This window comes from Morone saxatilis, unplaced genomic scaffold (assembly GCF_004916995.1).
Source record: "Morone saxatilis isolate NCDOM2014 unplaced genomic scaffold, NCSU_SB_2.0 Contig3, whole genome shotgun sequence".
Classification (NCBI taxonomy): Eukaryota; Metazoa; Chordata; class Actinopteri; family Moronidae; genus Morone; species Morone saxatilis.
Window position 1 is genome coordinate 14,563,785 of NW_023339873.1, and position 17,414 is coordinate 14,581,198.

The 17,414-nt window shown below is 42.5% G+C and overlaps 1 protein-coding gene across 1 annotated transcript in view; it reads right to left on the minus strand.

Annotated features, from left to right (window-relative positions):
- Window positions 1-17,147, minus strand: part of LOC118336663 (regulator of G-protein signaling 6-like) — a 39,176-nt gene extending 22,029 nt beyond the window's left edge. The window contains exons 1-2 of the mRNA XM_035673328.1: window positions 16,967-17,147; window positions 14,475-14,570 (exon numbers count right to left, since the gene is read on the minus strand). Coding sequence (XP_035529221.1) covers window positions 14,475-14,558 — 84 coding nt within the window. The 5' untranslated portion in view covers window positions 14,559-14,570; window positions 16,967-17,147. The remainder of the gene's footprint in view (window positions 1-14,474; window positions 14,571-16,966) is intronic.
- Window positions 17,148-17,414: the final 267 nt, after the last annotated feature.

Genomic DNA, 17,414 nt, shown 5'->3' on the forward strand with positions numbered 1-17,414 from the left:
AATGTCTGTTGTTAGATACTTCATGGGTTGCTAAGGGCTTGAGTGCAGGGAAAACAGGAGTCTGCTGCCCCTCTGAATAGATAGTCCACTCTAAAACTAAGTGCCCTGTGCAGATACAGGGGTACTTTTGAAAGAGTTGCTGTCTGACATGAAGGGCATCAGCAGCCACACATTTGACTGGCTGCTTTTATAGTCTGATTTGAACCTTCTGTTGGTTTTTATCACAACAGTGCTGGTTTTATTACATATCAATGTATCAATCAAATGAGCCGCAGCTACAACAAGCCACAAAAGGTCATTTGCTCTGGAGGGAGAGAATCACATTACCTGCAGTTCACTCCTCTGCAAGATTTACCTTAGAGATCATTTACTAACAGCAATTCACATGCTGGGAGGCTACTTTCACTGCAAACACCTTTTACGCCACCTGCATTCTGAGTGCCTGTGGGACTGTGTAAAGGTCTGGATCCTAATAAGGTTCAGTGTCCTTACAGCCACTAGTCTGTAATTAGGGAAGAAAAGGAAAGGAAGGCTATTTGCATGTAGAGTAATGAAAAAACGACAGAGAGGGAGAGGTGGGATGCGACAGCTCGGTGTGAAGAACACCAGCAGATTGTGCCAGGCAAAAAGCATCTGCTGCTATCTGCCTGATTGTCAGTTTCAAAGTTCTTTCCAGAGAGGGGTTTCTATCATTTATCAGCTTTTCTCTCAGCTATGGGAGAAATCTGAGTCTCGCCTCTAAGTCACCGTTATGCAAGACGGAGGTAAGCTGTTAAAAAGTAAAAGTGGAAATCAACAATGGTGTGACAGTGGATAACACTGCTATTTTGAGCATGCGGGTGAGGATGCTCACCACTTTAAGCCCGTACGGGGGCCTCAGACTAGGCACAATTCTCTGTGCTGCTGCCAATTTAGGAGCTCAGTGGCGCATGGAAGCTGTTGCTGTCTGCTTGATAAAAGGTGATACTGAACTTAAGTTCAGTCTGTATACCGATCGATACATCTTCATTCTGACTTCCTATCTGGGGCACTGCACCAGTTAATCATGTGATAATATCTGCAGGAGATTGGTTTAAGGTTGTAAAACCTCAGGACCATCTGTCTATCTTTGATGCTGGCATCGTCCCCTGACACGCTACTCCTGCCGGTCCCATTCCTTAAGGCCTGGTGGTAATTGGGTTACAGAGAGAGAGGAAAGGAGGCGTCATCAAGCCCAGGTCTGCCTTGTCCCTCATTGGGCCCACAAGCCTGTTCTTGATGTCTGACACACAGGAGACACACTCTCTCATCGCAAAGTTTACTCATCTCCGAAGAGAGAAGAGGCCCGTGGGCGTAATGATGAAGGATTCAGGCTTCAGAAGTCGACAACATAACTCCTTCCTTTCAATATTTACACCAGATTCTATTTCATATTGTAATCACTGCCAATACACAGTCAAAACTAGTCATTCCCTTTGCACTCTAATAATTGTGTCCTTCTAATGAAGCACTGATGCATGATATTTGATAGGCCGACCACAAAAGGCATGGAGCCAGCATCCCAGGCGGTTATTTGAGATGACAAGATGTGTTCTCTAGTAACAATAAAATAGAAGTGGTGGGCAGGTCCGGCCTCTCCCATCTGTGCTGAGCTCCATCCATTACAACACACACAGATGGTTCTTTAGGCCGTCATTAGTAAACTGTTGAATGGGTATGGTGTGAGTGTGTAGCATGTAGAGGGACTTCGCAGCCAAATGATGCATCACATCTGATTTGGCTTGGCCAAGTTTTGATTTAAAGGAACGTTCTTTCTTTTCTTTTTAATGTCATCATTTTACAACGCCATCTGCTCGTGGTTCCTTCTCTCTCTCAGGAGACGGTACGTTTCAATCCTCTGCACATTTTCTACCTCAGCTCAAAAATTCTAGTGTTTCTTAGCTCAGTTCCTCGTGTGCTCCTATGCTCACATGGAATCAGTGAGTATGGGAGGGCCTTGACCTTTCAAGATGCATGGATTTCCTGTCATGGCTACTGGTATAAGAGAGGTTTTTATAGCTCCGCTGTGTAGCATTATGCTCCATCCCTTCCCCCTTTTCCACCGTGGTACGACTGTCACTCACACTGCTGTTACTGCAAACCTGATGTCCCTATTACCTGTGTTGGTTCTCCCCAATGAGTGTGAGAATGCTGACAGGCTTTTAGGGGCAAAGAGCGTTTCTGTGACAACAGAGGGACTAAGTGAAAAGGGCTGTTATGAAAGAGAGAGGAGGCATAGTGGAGCACAGGGGGGAAATGTGCCTCTGGACCCTCACAGATCTTTAGAAACTCACACAAGCTGAACCTGCTGTCAGACACAGAGCGCCACGTTCACCACCAGCAGTTCTGTGTGTATTACTGAGCAGCATTAGGATATTTTTCTTGGAGCATCATTTCAAGTCTGCTGAGGTGCTATGAGAACAACTCTGTTCTCTCGCTGGATGACAGATTTCCAATGTTGGCAATAAAGCCTTGTTACTTCCAACTTGCAGGTACAGGTAATGAAATTCGGGCGGGTGGGCTGACATGTGGAGGGAAAATCTCATCTCGCAGTGCCACGGGGCAGATGGCAGCACCACACACCTGTAATGTGCTTTGCTGCCTTCAGTCCCTGTGGGGATGACTCTTCTTCCTGATAGGGGCCTGCAGAGGACATGTTGGCGCTGGCCTTTGTCACACTGCCATCCTCTCCCTCACATGCCACTCAACCAATCAGCATCCTCTAACCGCCTTTTAATGAAACCGAATGAGGCCTGATGTGGCCAGGGGAAGCTCCTTCAATTGCATCACAGGCCAAAAGATGTGTTTCATAACAGGATATGTTACAGAGTAGCATTACCTTAAAGGCTGATTGACTGACTTAATGATAGAATCAATAGATAGTAAAACGTGAGCAGCTACAGTAGGTGTTTTATGACATCAAATCCTTACTCACCACTGATTGATTATCTATGTCAACAGACCACCTTTAGTGCTAGCTAATGCATGGCCAGGCAGCGACCAAATTTGCTCATAAATCTTTTATTCTTTCACCTCAGGGGAACCAAAAATGAACCATCTATTATGTCTGCAAAGCTAGAATTTGCAACCTAACCATCATGCCCCCTCGAATTACTGAATAAGCTTCCTAGAAAGGGACTAGCCATGCTTTGTGATCTAATATCCTCTCAACATATTTCAAAGTGAAGTGAAGTGTCCTTTTCTGTTTTCATCCCTGGCAGTATGCTATCTCTGCGTGACAGCTGGATGTAATTTAGCAAGGCGAACTGCTCAGCCACACCTGCTTTAGGACTTTGCACATCAGAATTGTCTAGTTATTTCCTCTATAACAGCAACTGCTAAAAGCACTACTCTGACCAAGGCTTAGAATATTCTTATCATAACCTATGAATAAAATATTATACAGAAAGAAAAACTAAAAGAACAACTCTAAAACATGGAGTGAATGAAAAAGGTTTTGGATTGTGAAAATGCAAATAGTATCAGTTTTACCACAGCAGTGATGTTTGCAGATTTCCTGTGTTTGGAAGGCAGGACACTGATGACTTGGTATTGCTGAGATAAAACTCCTTGGAAATTGACTGCAATTTAGCATCAGCTAATGTGCCTTCCTCCTTGTAATGCAAGAATAATTAATGGATTCTTACGTGCAAAAAGTTCATGGTAAGAACTAAATGTGTTGTTTTGCTGTTTAGTGTGTATTCCACCAGGCATGCAGTCAACTTTTTACATAGAGGCTGAATGTCATACTTTTGGAAGATCCTACTTTAGTTATCAGCATTATTTGGCAAGAGAGGATTAAGCTTACCCCAGAACTGATCTGGTGCTTTTCTATAACACAATCACATGTGAATGTCAATGTGATGTGAGCACAGACAGTTTAATAAGATGGTCCTCTGTGAGGACATACACATATAACCAGTGTTAGGCAGGCAGTTATGCATTACTGAGTAACAAGTTACGGTAAAGTGATTACTATTTTCAGTAAATTCACTTTTTAAACATTACAGATGAGTTCTCTGTTACTTGTTTTGGGGCGTTGACTTATTTGGTCCAGGACAAGTTAGCTTGGCACAAAGACTGCAGGTTGGGAGACTTGTCTAGCCTCCACCAAAAGAGGAGAAACCTACCATTATTTCCCAAATTGTGTTACCGGTATTTTCAAGTTGTATGTTCTTAGCTGGCAGGCTAGCCACTTCAGGCCTTGACCATGTTTAAAAGAAAGCAAGGAAAGTCTACTGTCATAGCTTCCTTTTAGCTGGCTCCTACTGCTAACAAATTTTTGTCTTCTGTATGTTTTTGTAGTCGTAATGCAATTAATTATAAAAATGTGGATAATGGCACACATTTTCAGACAGTCTGTCCTCAAGGGTGGTTCATGGTGTTGCACTCTGTACACACAAAAAGTGACAGAAGTCAAAATCAGAGTGGTGAATGAAGTTTACAAAGCGCTGAATCTTAGTGAAGTTGGCTAAACTACTTTTGAACTAAACGTTGGTACAACCTACTGCTGTCCATTGTGACTGGCTCTTCAGCTGACAGCGCAGCCCAGCAAGAGAGATGCTCTGTGGTGCAGTAGGTTTTTAGAACTGAACTAAGACATGACACTTACTTCGGAGCAGCGTTTTTGTTTTCGGAATGACTGGCATTTTTGGACTAGGACTACCGTCAAAACAATTGGCAGTCCCTGGCTGATAGAGCTGAGTGTGGGGGACGGCAGCTCTGCAGGTTCACTAAAATGATACTAACTGGGCGGCGGAATGAATAATATATTGCTCATATTTGTATGGTGTATTGAAGAAAATACATCAGTAATACTGTTGAGTGTTTATAAAAACGACTCTGAAAATCTCGATTCGGGAACAGCCCTAACATTATTCAAACCCACAGCCCATACTGTGGAAAAAAATCACACATTTATGAATGTGCATTTGCTCCTTGCTGCCAGCTGTGCCTCCAAAGCGTGGGAATAACCATGTTAGCCTCTTCTCGTGTTACCACCCGATTGCAGCATCATCACTGCATTTCTCTCTGGCTTGAACCCGATCGATTCTGATGATTATTAAGCTTAAAAGCTTCGGCACTCCCTTCCTACTGTCTTTTCAGTTAATGAAGATCAATTTCCATTTAAAGCAAATACACACTGGTGTCAGATTCAAAGCGGGATATATTGGAGTGTCTAAATAAATTAGGCTCATGTTGCCTGACACGTGTAAGTAGCTGAAAAGGAAGCTGGGATTAATAAAGGTTTCCCTCTCTGGTAGAAGATAGGAAACTTGGTTTAGAGGACTCTCTCATGTATGTGTATGTGAAATCCGAATGTAGTATATTAATGCAAAACAAAACTCTGATAACTGCTGATAGAACTCGCCCTTAGAGCAAAATGTAAGATCAGGTTCACCCTCCACCAGGTTTTGCATTTTCCCTGGCTAAGGTTCTTTTCTCACTCAGTTTGATGAAAGTAATCACGGCTTTGTTATGGATGTGGCCTCTGCTTTGTTATGGATTTGGCCTCTGCCGTATGAGTTATTGACAGAGCAATTGGAGTGGAAATGGGAGTCGGCACACAGCAAGGTCTCCCACAAGGACATTTCTATTATTTTCAGGTTGAGGAGGAAAAAAGAAGAAATTCTGCAACTGATTATATTTACTCACATATTGTCAGATAGTCCAGCCTCCATAATGTCACAAGATCAGTTTGAAATCTCCCTGCGTACCAGAGGATAACACTTTCATTTTTGACAAATGGGTTGTTTAGACCTTCATGACTGCAGCTGTGACTAAACCGGACAAACACACAAGGACATTTCAGTCATTTGTCCAATTAATTTTGTAAAGGTTGGGGAGTTGCGGTGACAGCGTACAACTTAACAGACACATCCCAAGGGGCAAAGTTACAGAGTCAGGGTGGTCTGAACTGAACTGAGGTTGGGGTTCGGGGGTGCAGGTCTATGCTCTGGAGTGAGGCCAAATGGTCTGGTCTCTCCTCCGAGGGCTGTTTAGTCAGACTAGCTGGCCATGGTGATTAACATTTGGGGCCTGGGTGACTCATCCCTGCTTCAGCATCAACACAGAGACAATTACAGAGAGTCACAGCACTTCAGCAACAGACACTCCATCATTACCTGTGGCTCAACAGTGCACAGATGACACTCTGCCCCTCTCTGTCTGACTCATCTGAGTCAGACCTTCTATTTTTGGGGGAAACTCATTTCTATCCATCAACCTATCAGATGTGTCTGTAAACAATACAAATGGGAGGATTGGCAGATGGTGTTTCAATTACCGTACATTTGTAAGGTTTGCTCAAAGTGTTGTTGATCAGCATATTTCACTTACAGCCTTTTCGTTGTGTGACAATGCTCTTTGTCTTTGTCAGAGGTAATTAAAAGCCATTTCAATGTCGTGTGAATGAGTAAGACTAGATTCTTCTGATATGTTTCATTCTCTGAGAATGTCTTTTAGTTTCTGAGCAGAGAAAGAGCAGTCTAATGAGGCATTCAGAGATTAAAATATGACATATCTTGTAATCGGACAAGTAGTTTTTTTTTTCATCAGACAACCATACTTCATCAGCTCTATTCAGCATATTGAGGACATTCTCATCACCGGCTGGTCTGCCAACCCAAAGATAAAATGTACCACGAACAAAGGAAAACTGTCAGCGGTGACAAAATACAAAATACTGCTTTTCTTTGATTAGCAGTGTAGTCAGAGCAAAAATGGGACAAGGTGAGGCGAAGAGCAATTCTATACAAGATCCCCGGAGGTTTGAGCAAGTCGGAGTTAAAGTTGCAGCTGAAATTTAAGCATGATGAAGATAAAGTTGTGAAAGGAGAAGAGATTCCAGAGGCAGGGTCACTTTTTCTAATACTCAACATTAAAAAAGAAAGTCTTCTGCTGAGTTAACAGATTCTATTTAATTTATCCATCATCTGTCTGAAACTAACGTTTTCACTATTTATAAAAGTGGAAACTCCACAATGACAACCATCTCGTAGGAGTATTTCCTTTTAATGTTCCTTTAAAGTTGTTATTTTGCAGGACAAATGAACCATCTGCTCCTGCATCCCTAATGCTCAATCAACTATTAAATTTCCATCAGCCGAATTGAGTAAAAGCAGACTTACGGCTCATTCTGCACATACACTGCTCGCACAAATGATTTGGTTAGCCACTTTAATGACCTATGCTCATCAGCCTTGGATGTTACTGCACCCTTGAAAATCAGTTCACAAAGTAAATCCATCTTTATGGCTTAATGACGCAACACCGGTTGTACAACGAAAACGACAGAAAAGCTTAATACAATTACAAACTAAACCTTCTGTAAATATTATTTCATGTTAAAAGCATGTATAGAAAGGAGGATGAAGATGCATAAACGGCATACATCTTTAACTTCAAATCATAGCTCCAGATGATGATACTGATACTGTTGTTTAATAGGAAGGAAAAAAACTTGCTGGGCTCTAATGGTGACAATTTTGAACACACAGCAGTTAGTAATGTTAATTTGTTTGAACCACTATACATCACATGGACAGCAGTCCTTAAGGTATCTACTGTATAATGGATCACATGACATGGGTTGCTCATAGTGATAAATTATCACCGGACATCGCTGTTCCTCTCAGTTCTACGTAGCTTTGTAGCATCTTTTAACTCATTGTTTGGGTTCTGCACAAGTTGGTCCACAATTCTGTATTAGTTCAGTCTCATCACTCTCATTGTTTTTTGGCCACAGTCGGCAGCTGTTTTTAGCAAAATAAAAGCCCACTGAAGCCACCCCAAGTGACCCCCCAAATGTATGATAATGTTCCTCCGTATCTACTGGATGTGTAATTAGGCAACTGTTTGCTAACACGTTCACCATATCAACTCTACTAGGTGATAAGTCAGTGTTGTGTTGACAGCTTGTTTTCACTGCCCACATGTATTTCCAGCAGCATCCTGCACAGTTGATGATGTAATTTTTACTGACTGCCTCGTGGACTTAATCCTACTTTTGAAGTAGAATCTACAGCAGATGTCACCTGTCTGTGTCCTACATGTCTTAGTGGATCTATTATTTTCTCCATGCTCCCTCCTGGCAACATTATCCCTGACCCAGCATGGCTCAGCCTGGCCAACTCGATTTTTTATTACTTCTTATGACCTACTTATTACTATCCTCTTTTAACTTTTGTTTAATGTTTCCTATAGTTATATTTGCTCTAATCTCTTTAAATTTATTTACACGTATTATTCCCTCGTGGCAAGAAATGTGTACACTCAACGAGTGTAGTGTACTGTAGGGTTATTGTCAATACATTTGTATTGGCAGAGCCATGTTGGACTGTAATAGCTTGTTCTCTTTTCACATCCTACTTTTTACTAATTCAGTGTGTCAGCACTACTGCAGGGCTACAGTTTGCCCAGCGAGTCATTGCTGTCAAACTTGTCAAAGTGTCACCCCAAGGCACTGCAGACCGGCAGCTTTTAACACACTAATGTCAGAGCCGGTTCCAATAACCCATAAGAATTTACTGTACATGATGACACAAGGGTTTATTCTTTAGCACCATCATCAACAACAGTTTAACTGGGGAACAGTTTCCTCGCTGATACTATTACACACACAGACAGTTAATGGAAGTTTTATCTGATGTGGAAATCCTCTCCAAATCAATTGCTGTAATTTAAGACGTATTTCTAGTATTTCCATATGATCCGCTCTGTAGGAGTGCAGGGCTCCCTCAGTGTCGCTAAGGTTATTCAGAGTACAGTAGGAGGTATTTAAAGCGTACTCCATCTCTAGTGTGATTCCAAGCAGCCTGCGATAAGTCGGAATCGGGGGGGTTTGGAATGCATTTAGAAGTGGGACACAGTGTTGCCAGACGACTCCCCACCAAGCTCCCTATTAACATCACCCTATGCATACATATGCAGCTTCACGCTTCAGTGCCAATATTAAGCACAGAAACACTGGCTGTATTATTAAATGTGCTCCTTTAAGAGCACACTGTCAGCAATGTGCAAACAGGGATGGAAACCAGGAGAGGCATTGGCACAGGAAGGACTTTCCTCACTGTAGAAAAGCCTTTTATTTCAGTCACAGTGATTCTCTATGGGTGAAGTGAATAATCCTGTCAACACAGTGCACAGGCTGCCAAAACACTGTGAATTATTATCCAATTATGATTTGTTTTTTAGTGGACTTCCAGGATTTTTATGTGTTGGTCCTTCTGCTTAACTGGAAAGAAGAGACACAGGAGTTGGTTATATAAGAGATAGAGCTTTACACGGTTACTGTTGTTTTATCTTATTGACCCAACTAGGAAAGCAACCCACACTGGCACTTAGCATACAGGCACACAGGCTTTAGCATGACCCTAATAGTTAAGCCCATACCAGCGCATAAGATAAAGGCTCCCATGGTGCAAGTGGAGACGCTGTCAAAACGGTCATACATGATAAAGCATTGGAGAACTGGTCCCTACAGCTGCATGAGGTGATATCCAGAAGATTCAGCTGGACTGTGATATCTTAAGTGCGCACAGGAACAGCCAGTAGTAGCCCATAGACACCTCGGAGGGAGGTTAGTCTTAAAAGAGGAGAGATATACCCTCCATGGGCCCCAGGGGCACTTCAGAGAGAGAAGAGAGTGTGACTCATGGGCGGCAGCAGAAAGACATGCAGGCAAGCCTCCTTCTGACCAGCAGAACTAGAGCGATTCAGTGCTCTGGGCCTTTCAAACCCAACCAGCTGTCAGTCCCTGCTGTGGTAGGTGAATGGATGATGTGGGAAGCTGCTATTTACAGTAATTTCATCTTGTGCTGCCGCTTGAGGGAGATTCAGTATTTCTAAGTTAGTGTGATTGTCATAATTTTATACATATCTCCAGTACCTTCATATCAGCAATGTAGGAGTTGAGTGAACTCCCTCTGTGTCCTGGCTCTAAATTCTCCTAAACCCAGCTGACTGTCACTGATGTGGATGGTGTGGGAGGTTAAGGTGGCACTGTTAAATCTTCTTCACCCATCACTCAGGCTGTTAGACTAAACATCTATCCAGCCTGAAGGAGTAACGGATACGATTACTTGTGTTAGGCACCCCATAGCGCCTGATACCATGTGTCACAACACTGTAATGTTCATGCAAATGAAAATTCAAAGATCTGTCAAACTGACTTTGCAGTACTGCGTTTTGTTAAGACATTAAAAGACATTTTGTATCCTTTGTTCCCCTTTAGTCCTCCTCTCTTCACACAGAAGCACATACATGGATAAAAATACCAAGTAATGAAAAAAATGTGCTGGCTATGAATAAATGAATGGAGGGATATGATGTCTCAGGCGACTAGATATTTTTCTAAAGATGGAACGCTTGAAATGAGCGTCAATTATTAATTAGCAGGAAGCAGAAGAAAGGCGGAAAAATAGGAGTGGAGGGGGGAAGAAAGAAAAGGGAAAGGTACTAAAAAATAACTTCAGCCGTTAGCAGCTTTGTGATGTGATATTTGGCCTATGACAATGTTATAACATGTTACACGGTCCTCATAGTTTACCATGTTAGCGTACTAAAATGAGCTAATTAGCACTAAATAAAAAGTTTAGTTTTACAGATATTTGGTCATAATCCAAAGACAAACAGAAAATGTCACCTGACCTGCCTCTGCATTTGAAACACACAATATCTAGCCAGCTACCTGAAAATGATCAGTTTGAAAGCATGGCTGTGGTTTAGGAGGTAGAGTGCATTGAATATATATATATTCATTTATTTATTTATTTATTTTTTGTCCGGTGCAATTATTTATTTTTTACACCATGCCACTACCTCCAGCTGTAACCTGTCCAATATTCTATTCCTATCACATCTGTATAAAACGTTGTATATAGTTTATATACAACTCTAATTTTTTTTTTCATTATATCTTATATTTTTCTATTTTATGTTGTTATTTAATGTGTATTTCTTTTTTTCTTATCTGCCGTGTTTTATCTGGAGCTGCTATAACAGGTGAATTTCCCCAGTGTGGGATCAATAAAGTCTACCTTATCTTATCTTATCGTATCTCATCTTGGCATCTAAGTACAGGACTGGTGGTTTGATCACCAGCTCCACAAATCAAACTGTCTTTGGACAATAGCAAATATTGTGTGTAAAAGGAATAAAAGTGCTATATAAATGCATTTATCATTTAATGATACAGCATGGCTGAAAGAAACACAGTATCAGCAGCCTGTAAGAAAAATGCCTCTGGCAAAAAATTGCCAAACGTGTCCATTTAGACCAACCCAAATCAGCAGCTTGGGTTTGCCTATGTGAGCAGATTTGATAAGAAAATAATAAACGGGACAGGGAGATGGAAAAGCATGTGCCCCAACAGTTTCTTAATTTGTCTCTGACACATGCTAAAAGTGGAAGTCCGCCAACAAAGCAGCCAGTGGAGTGTATTGAGCTAGAAAATAACACATTTGTGATTGTCAGTATCTGTACTTTCTGCTAATAGAGTGCTTACACACACCCAAAGGCCACTGGCACCAAGTAGTGCCTTTGAACTTTCTGGCATGGCTCATTACTAATATTTACCCACTAATTGCTCTCAAAACTCATCTGGATTAAAGTTTTGTGTGATTGTACCACACCATACTATGGCTATAATACCCACCTTCAGGTATGAGTTGACTGCCAAAAATGGTCCAATCAAACATTTAATGAACTGAATAAAAGGAAGAGGGGGTGCAACAATTGACTGTGTGTGTCAAAAAACAGGATGCCAGCACAGCAACAGTCCTGGTTCCAAAGTCACAGAGGGGAAAAAGGGGGGAAGACACACGCACTTAGGGACAAAAGATGTTAGCTATTAATAGTTAGTGAGCTTTGCCCCATCAGAGCAATCAAGTAGTCTCTCTCCTCAGCTTTATTGCATTTCCCAACACAGTAGTGTTTCTCTTCATGGTTTGAGTTTCATTTTTGTGTGTGTCTTGGTGCCTGTCCTATTCATCTACCTGCCATAGTCTGTCTGCCAAGCAAGGAAGAACAACAGTGTGCATTAAAACAGCATGAAGCAGGTGTGTGAGTTCCCGTGTGTGTGCATTTACAGTATGTGTGCAACCTACTTCTGTTAGACCAAATTTTCTCCACAAGTTCTTGAGGCAATAAGACGTCCTGCAGTTATTGGATTGTTTTGCTTTACTTCCTTTTTTTCGTGGGAGGAGAGAGACAGAGCAAGATAGCACTGCAGCACCTACACTGCACGGACAGAGACAACCTCCTCCCCTCCTGAGCACTCAGCCTCTCTAATGGCTAAATACATCACATTCACCTTTGTCTAACTGCCTACACAGTTTACTTAATAGTTTTGAAACAGATATGGCAATGTAAGTAAAGGTATCTTAACCCCTTACCTTCTATACATTTCACAAAGGTGTTGCCCACACTCTGAAATATTTTTATCTCCTGACTAGGACTACACTAGCTTTTGCTTTTGGCAGTAAGATACTGATGTCTTCCAGCTGACAGAGGCTCAGGCCTTTGGGATGAAGCTGCCAGTGTTTTCCCAGGCGGCGGAGCATATTGGTGGCCATCTGCCTCTCTGCAAGCAGCGCCTTCACACTGCGCCACGCTGCCCACCCATCGAGTCCAGAGGCCACGGGCGCTCTGCCCTCAAAGACGCATCCCCTCTTGATCGTTTGGCCTCTTTGACAACCACAGCTAGTGAGTGGCGCCGAGGTGAAAATAAGTAACTACATCAATTAAATTAAAGGTCAGGATCTAGATTACGACCACATACTAAGACAAATAGTTGGTCTCTAATTATTGTTATTCCTCAGCTTTCTTCCTCAAAAAGCTTCAAATCAGAAATCATATTTTCAAAGCAGGAAGGGCGGAAAAATCCTGTCACTCTCACAATCATCTGGCTGTTGTCACTGCGTATGACTAAAACATGAAATGATGAATATTCCCTCAGGCAGCATCCTGACAAGCAAAAACTAGCCTCTTAAATTCGTAGCCTCCAGGCATGTGTAGCGTTACATAATGAAGCACTGCTGTGAAAGCCATAAAGATACCCAGTATTACATGCAACTACAGTATGTTCCCTCTGCAGCGTGACGGCTTCTTGGAATACATGGTGGATAATAATAATACTGAATAAACAATGAATGTATTACCGTGTAGAATATGCACACAAAACACACACACAGTACATAAATATTTTTGACAGCTATGTGACACATAGGCTTCACGTAGAGATGTCTCCAGACTGTCATAGTTCTGATATAATTATTGATTCAATTATTATTCCTGGATTCCTGGCAGAAACTTTAGGAGACTGGAAATGCCCACTGCTACACTAACAGGCTGAGTATTTACAGAACACCACTGAATTGTTACTGGCAATGCACTTCCACTACCCCTTTTAATGCCAACTGCTGACGTGTGACACTCTGTTCATAGCACACAATCCTTGTAGCATCATTATCAGAAGTAGCGTGAGAGATTTATCAAGTTTCTCAGTAAAAAGGAGATCCTTGACAGTTTTTCCAGGGTAGCTGCAGACTCGAGGTGTTTATTACAAAGATGGAGGTTTATCGGAAACTCTTTAAGTTGTCACCAAGCCCTAAGCTCCACACTGACACGTAGTTAGCAGACATGCCTAAAAGAGAAATTTTAACACAGATGCAGCTGCTGTCGACAATTATTTGACATCCCATCTCTCCGCTAATCTAATACATCGCTTTATAAATGGACAATCATTAGGAGTAGGATGAAACAACAGCTTTGGGACATGGGACAGGATCTGTCAACTCCATCCTGCTTATAGCACAATTTTCACCAATTAAGACAGCAGGCTTGATGGTAGAAGTGGATCCTGTGGTTTAAGTCTGATTAAAAGAAGCTTTTCTTTTTAAAATGGGCTGTCACTGCACTGGCAGAGAAATAACAAGCTATTCGTCAGTTGAGGAGGAATAACCACCCACTCATTGGCCGTTCCCAATCCCGGCTCTGCAGAATCAGCTACTTCCTCCCGGCCGAACATCCACGTAATTAGCCACCAATACTGCTCACCCTCTCCAATCAAACAGCAGCTATTGAAAGTGAGGCCCCATGGGGATGAGGTAATTACCCTTGACACTAAAAGGACCTCTCATTGCCCAAACCCTCACTGATGGGATTGAGAGCTTATTAAAACATTGGAGGGCTGAAGTTTCCCAGACTAGTCATAATACAGAGGTAGGAAGAAGGTCCTGAAGGGAGAGAAGGACTAAAATATAGAGTTGAGCTTGTTTTAAAATGGTTGAAAGAGAGGCTTCCTGACATCTGAGTTTGACAGTCAAACTAGTGTGTGGTAGATACACACTGATACGGACCAGTGGGCTGTCAGGAGCCTGTCTACGGGTCATTGCCTCTCAGCGAATGTTTCTCCCTTCATATAGACTGTAGCACACACATAGAGCCAGCCTTACCTTTCTGTAGACGATCATATTGGGGGAGTCCTCCTCTGGATCAGTAGTGCCCACGCCTCCCTGGTCTTTGGACCCCTCCGCCATTTTGACTCAGTCCTGTCGAAGGAACAGATGAATCACATGAACACAGCAGCACCCAACATCCACTGGAGGGTGGAAGAACACAAAATGACAATTTGATAAACATCAGTCAGCATTTCAATTTCCCCTGGGAACCAACATTCCTCCAGTCTTTATCGTCATGACATTCAGCTGCCAAAATGTATGCGGCTGTCTCGGAAAGGAGACACCTGTCACAGAAGGGACAGATAAGAGAGCTCAGGTAGGCTGATGTAAGATGAATATTAACTAAGCCTCAAAGTCAAATAATAAGCATATACAATACTGATTTGCAACCGTACGTGGGGGTAGTTCTGCTGTCAGTAGCTCAACTAATTGAAACATTTTTTTTAAAAATGTTGAAATATATACACATTTTAAATTAGATTTACCAGTGTGAAAAGCAGAGAAGTCTAAGTAAATGGTTTTAAAAAGATAACTATAGGTATTTAATGAAGAGGTCAAATTGTTAGGTAAAAATAATGCATAAACAGTTCAAATTGTTAAATTAAAAGTAAGGGATAAATAATTCAAATATAGCTACTTGTTGAAATAAACATGATCAGGGGAGTCAGGATGGCAGTAATTACACAGCAAAGATTAGTGTCTACAACACAGAGCCGATGTGGCTGTGAGGTTGATGAGTCATCTTTCTTTCTCTATAAGAAACTGCTGTTCATAATAAATGAACCCTCCTAGTGGTGATACTGAGAGTTTAACTGTGGTCAGTGCTACAATGCCACTATGTGTGTTGTTGTTTTTATGCTAAGCCTTAGTAAGTGTTGACTCTATTAGCAGCAATCATATGATGGTTACCTCTGATCTGGCTGCACTCCCCACATTAACCCCCCCAGGCTTCATTCTTTGAGAGCTGCTGTTAAGGGATTTATTTACAACCTCCACACAGTCCCCATCACTTTCTCTAGGCTGTCTCCCCTCTCCCTCCCTCCCTCTACTCTCTCAGGAGAATTAATTCTGCTTAACTAAGGATTTCCATAACCTACGCTGACGACTGGGCTTCAACGAGCTTCCTTAGCACCGTGTACCCTTTGCCATTGAAGGCTCCCGTGTGTATTAAATGGGTTAAACCATTTGTTAGTCCTTTAATCATGTGGAGGAAAGAGGGGTGAGGGGGTGGATTACACAGTTCGACACATTCATAATTTTGGGTACTTATAAAACACAAAGTGCGAGAGGATAAAGCTGCGAGGAAAAAAAATAATCACACGGCTCACTGGGCCTCACTATTCACTGTAACAGCTATTTGTGTTTGAAAAGAACTATGATGAGCTATTGAGGGGAGAAAGCACAGAGGACGTAGACAACATTTCATGTCAGGCACACATGAGCAGGCACACTATGAAACCTTCATACATTAACTGAATTAGTAACACTGCATCTTGCCAAGGGCCGGCCGCTGGCAAGGGATTTGGAGTAGTTGAATTATATAATTGTAGCCGTGCAATGTTACAAGTTTGAACAACTGCAGATAATGGCTCTGGTGGAGAGGAGGGGGAAATTGAAATAGCTCAAATTTAGCATGCCGCCAGCTTGCACGACAGCAGACATGCAAGGTGGCTTTGTCACCATAGCTTTAATCTATTACACCATGGAGCATAGTGATGTGCATGAGTGAATAAGTAATCATCCGCTCTCGCCTTACTGTTTGTTATTGCCACCAGAAGTGCGGAGTGCAGCACTCCCCATTGGCTAACACGTCTGTGCTCTCTTTAGAGTCTGAGCACATTAGACCGCTAATCTTTGCATCTGCCTCAAGGGCCATATACAAAGGCAAGGCAGTATGGATTGCATAGCACCTGCTTAAAGAAAACAATAGTGTGCCAATAGGTCCCCTGCTGACAGGAAGCTGTAATTCTAGAGAACAACTTCCTCCAAATCAAGCTGATCAAGCATGCAAATCAAACTCCACAGAGGGCCCATCCAAGATGTTAATTGAATGCTTGTGTCAAAGTGATGGAGTACGGACACTGACAGTTGCTGAGAGAAACCCAGAGAGCACCAGCATGCCCTCATGTGCAGTACAAGTGTGTATCTTCACATGCACAACCTCAAATCCAAGCACACAGCAAACACCAATTTATGAGGAGACAAATACAAAAGGACATTGCACACACATACACACATATTCACAGGGCACAGCCCCCTGCAGTGGCTCAAATAAACAAGCCAATAGACGCCCAGTCAACTGAAACAAACTGAATAAACTAGAGTTCACACACAAACATGAACAGAACAAGCCATGCTCCAGATTTACCCAGAACCACATTGTGACTGTGAGTCCCAAAGCCCTGTTCAGTCTCAGCAGGCAAGCAGCCGAGTGCAATGCAACATCTGTGACACCTGACAGTTGCCATTACTAAAGCATTCATTACCTTAGAAACAAAATAATGCCTGGTCCACTCTGCTCCCCCGGATGGCTCCCCCTTAGCAACAAGCAGCAGGCAGGTTCATGGTATAATTGGCAGAGGGGGAGAGAAGGGGATGAAGAAGACTGGGTGATGAAAGCAGTGAAGCAGCGAGAAAGAAAGAGAGAGAAAAAGAGAGAGTGAGAGAGTGAGAGAGAGAGAAGCTGGCTGGTCACTGCAGTATTCCTCTATTCCTCCTCCTTCTCTTCTTCTCTCTTCACCAGTCCTGCCTTGCCCCGGCAGTTCAGGAGATCCTCACATGTGTGCACCTCGTTCATCCCCCCTCTCCCTCTGTCTGCATGTGCTCGAGTCTTAGCGAGAGCGAAAGAGTGAGTGTGTGTGTGTGTGTGAGAGAGAGAGAGGGAGAGAGAAAGAGAGAGAGAGAGGCAGGGAGATGCTGTGCAAAATATAGAGG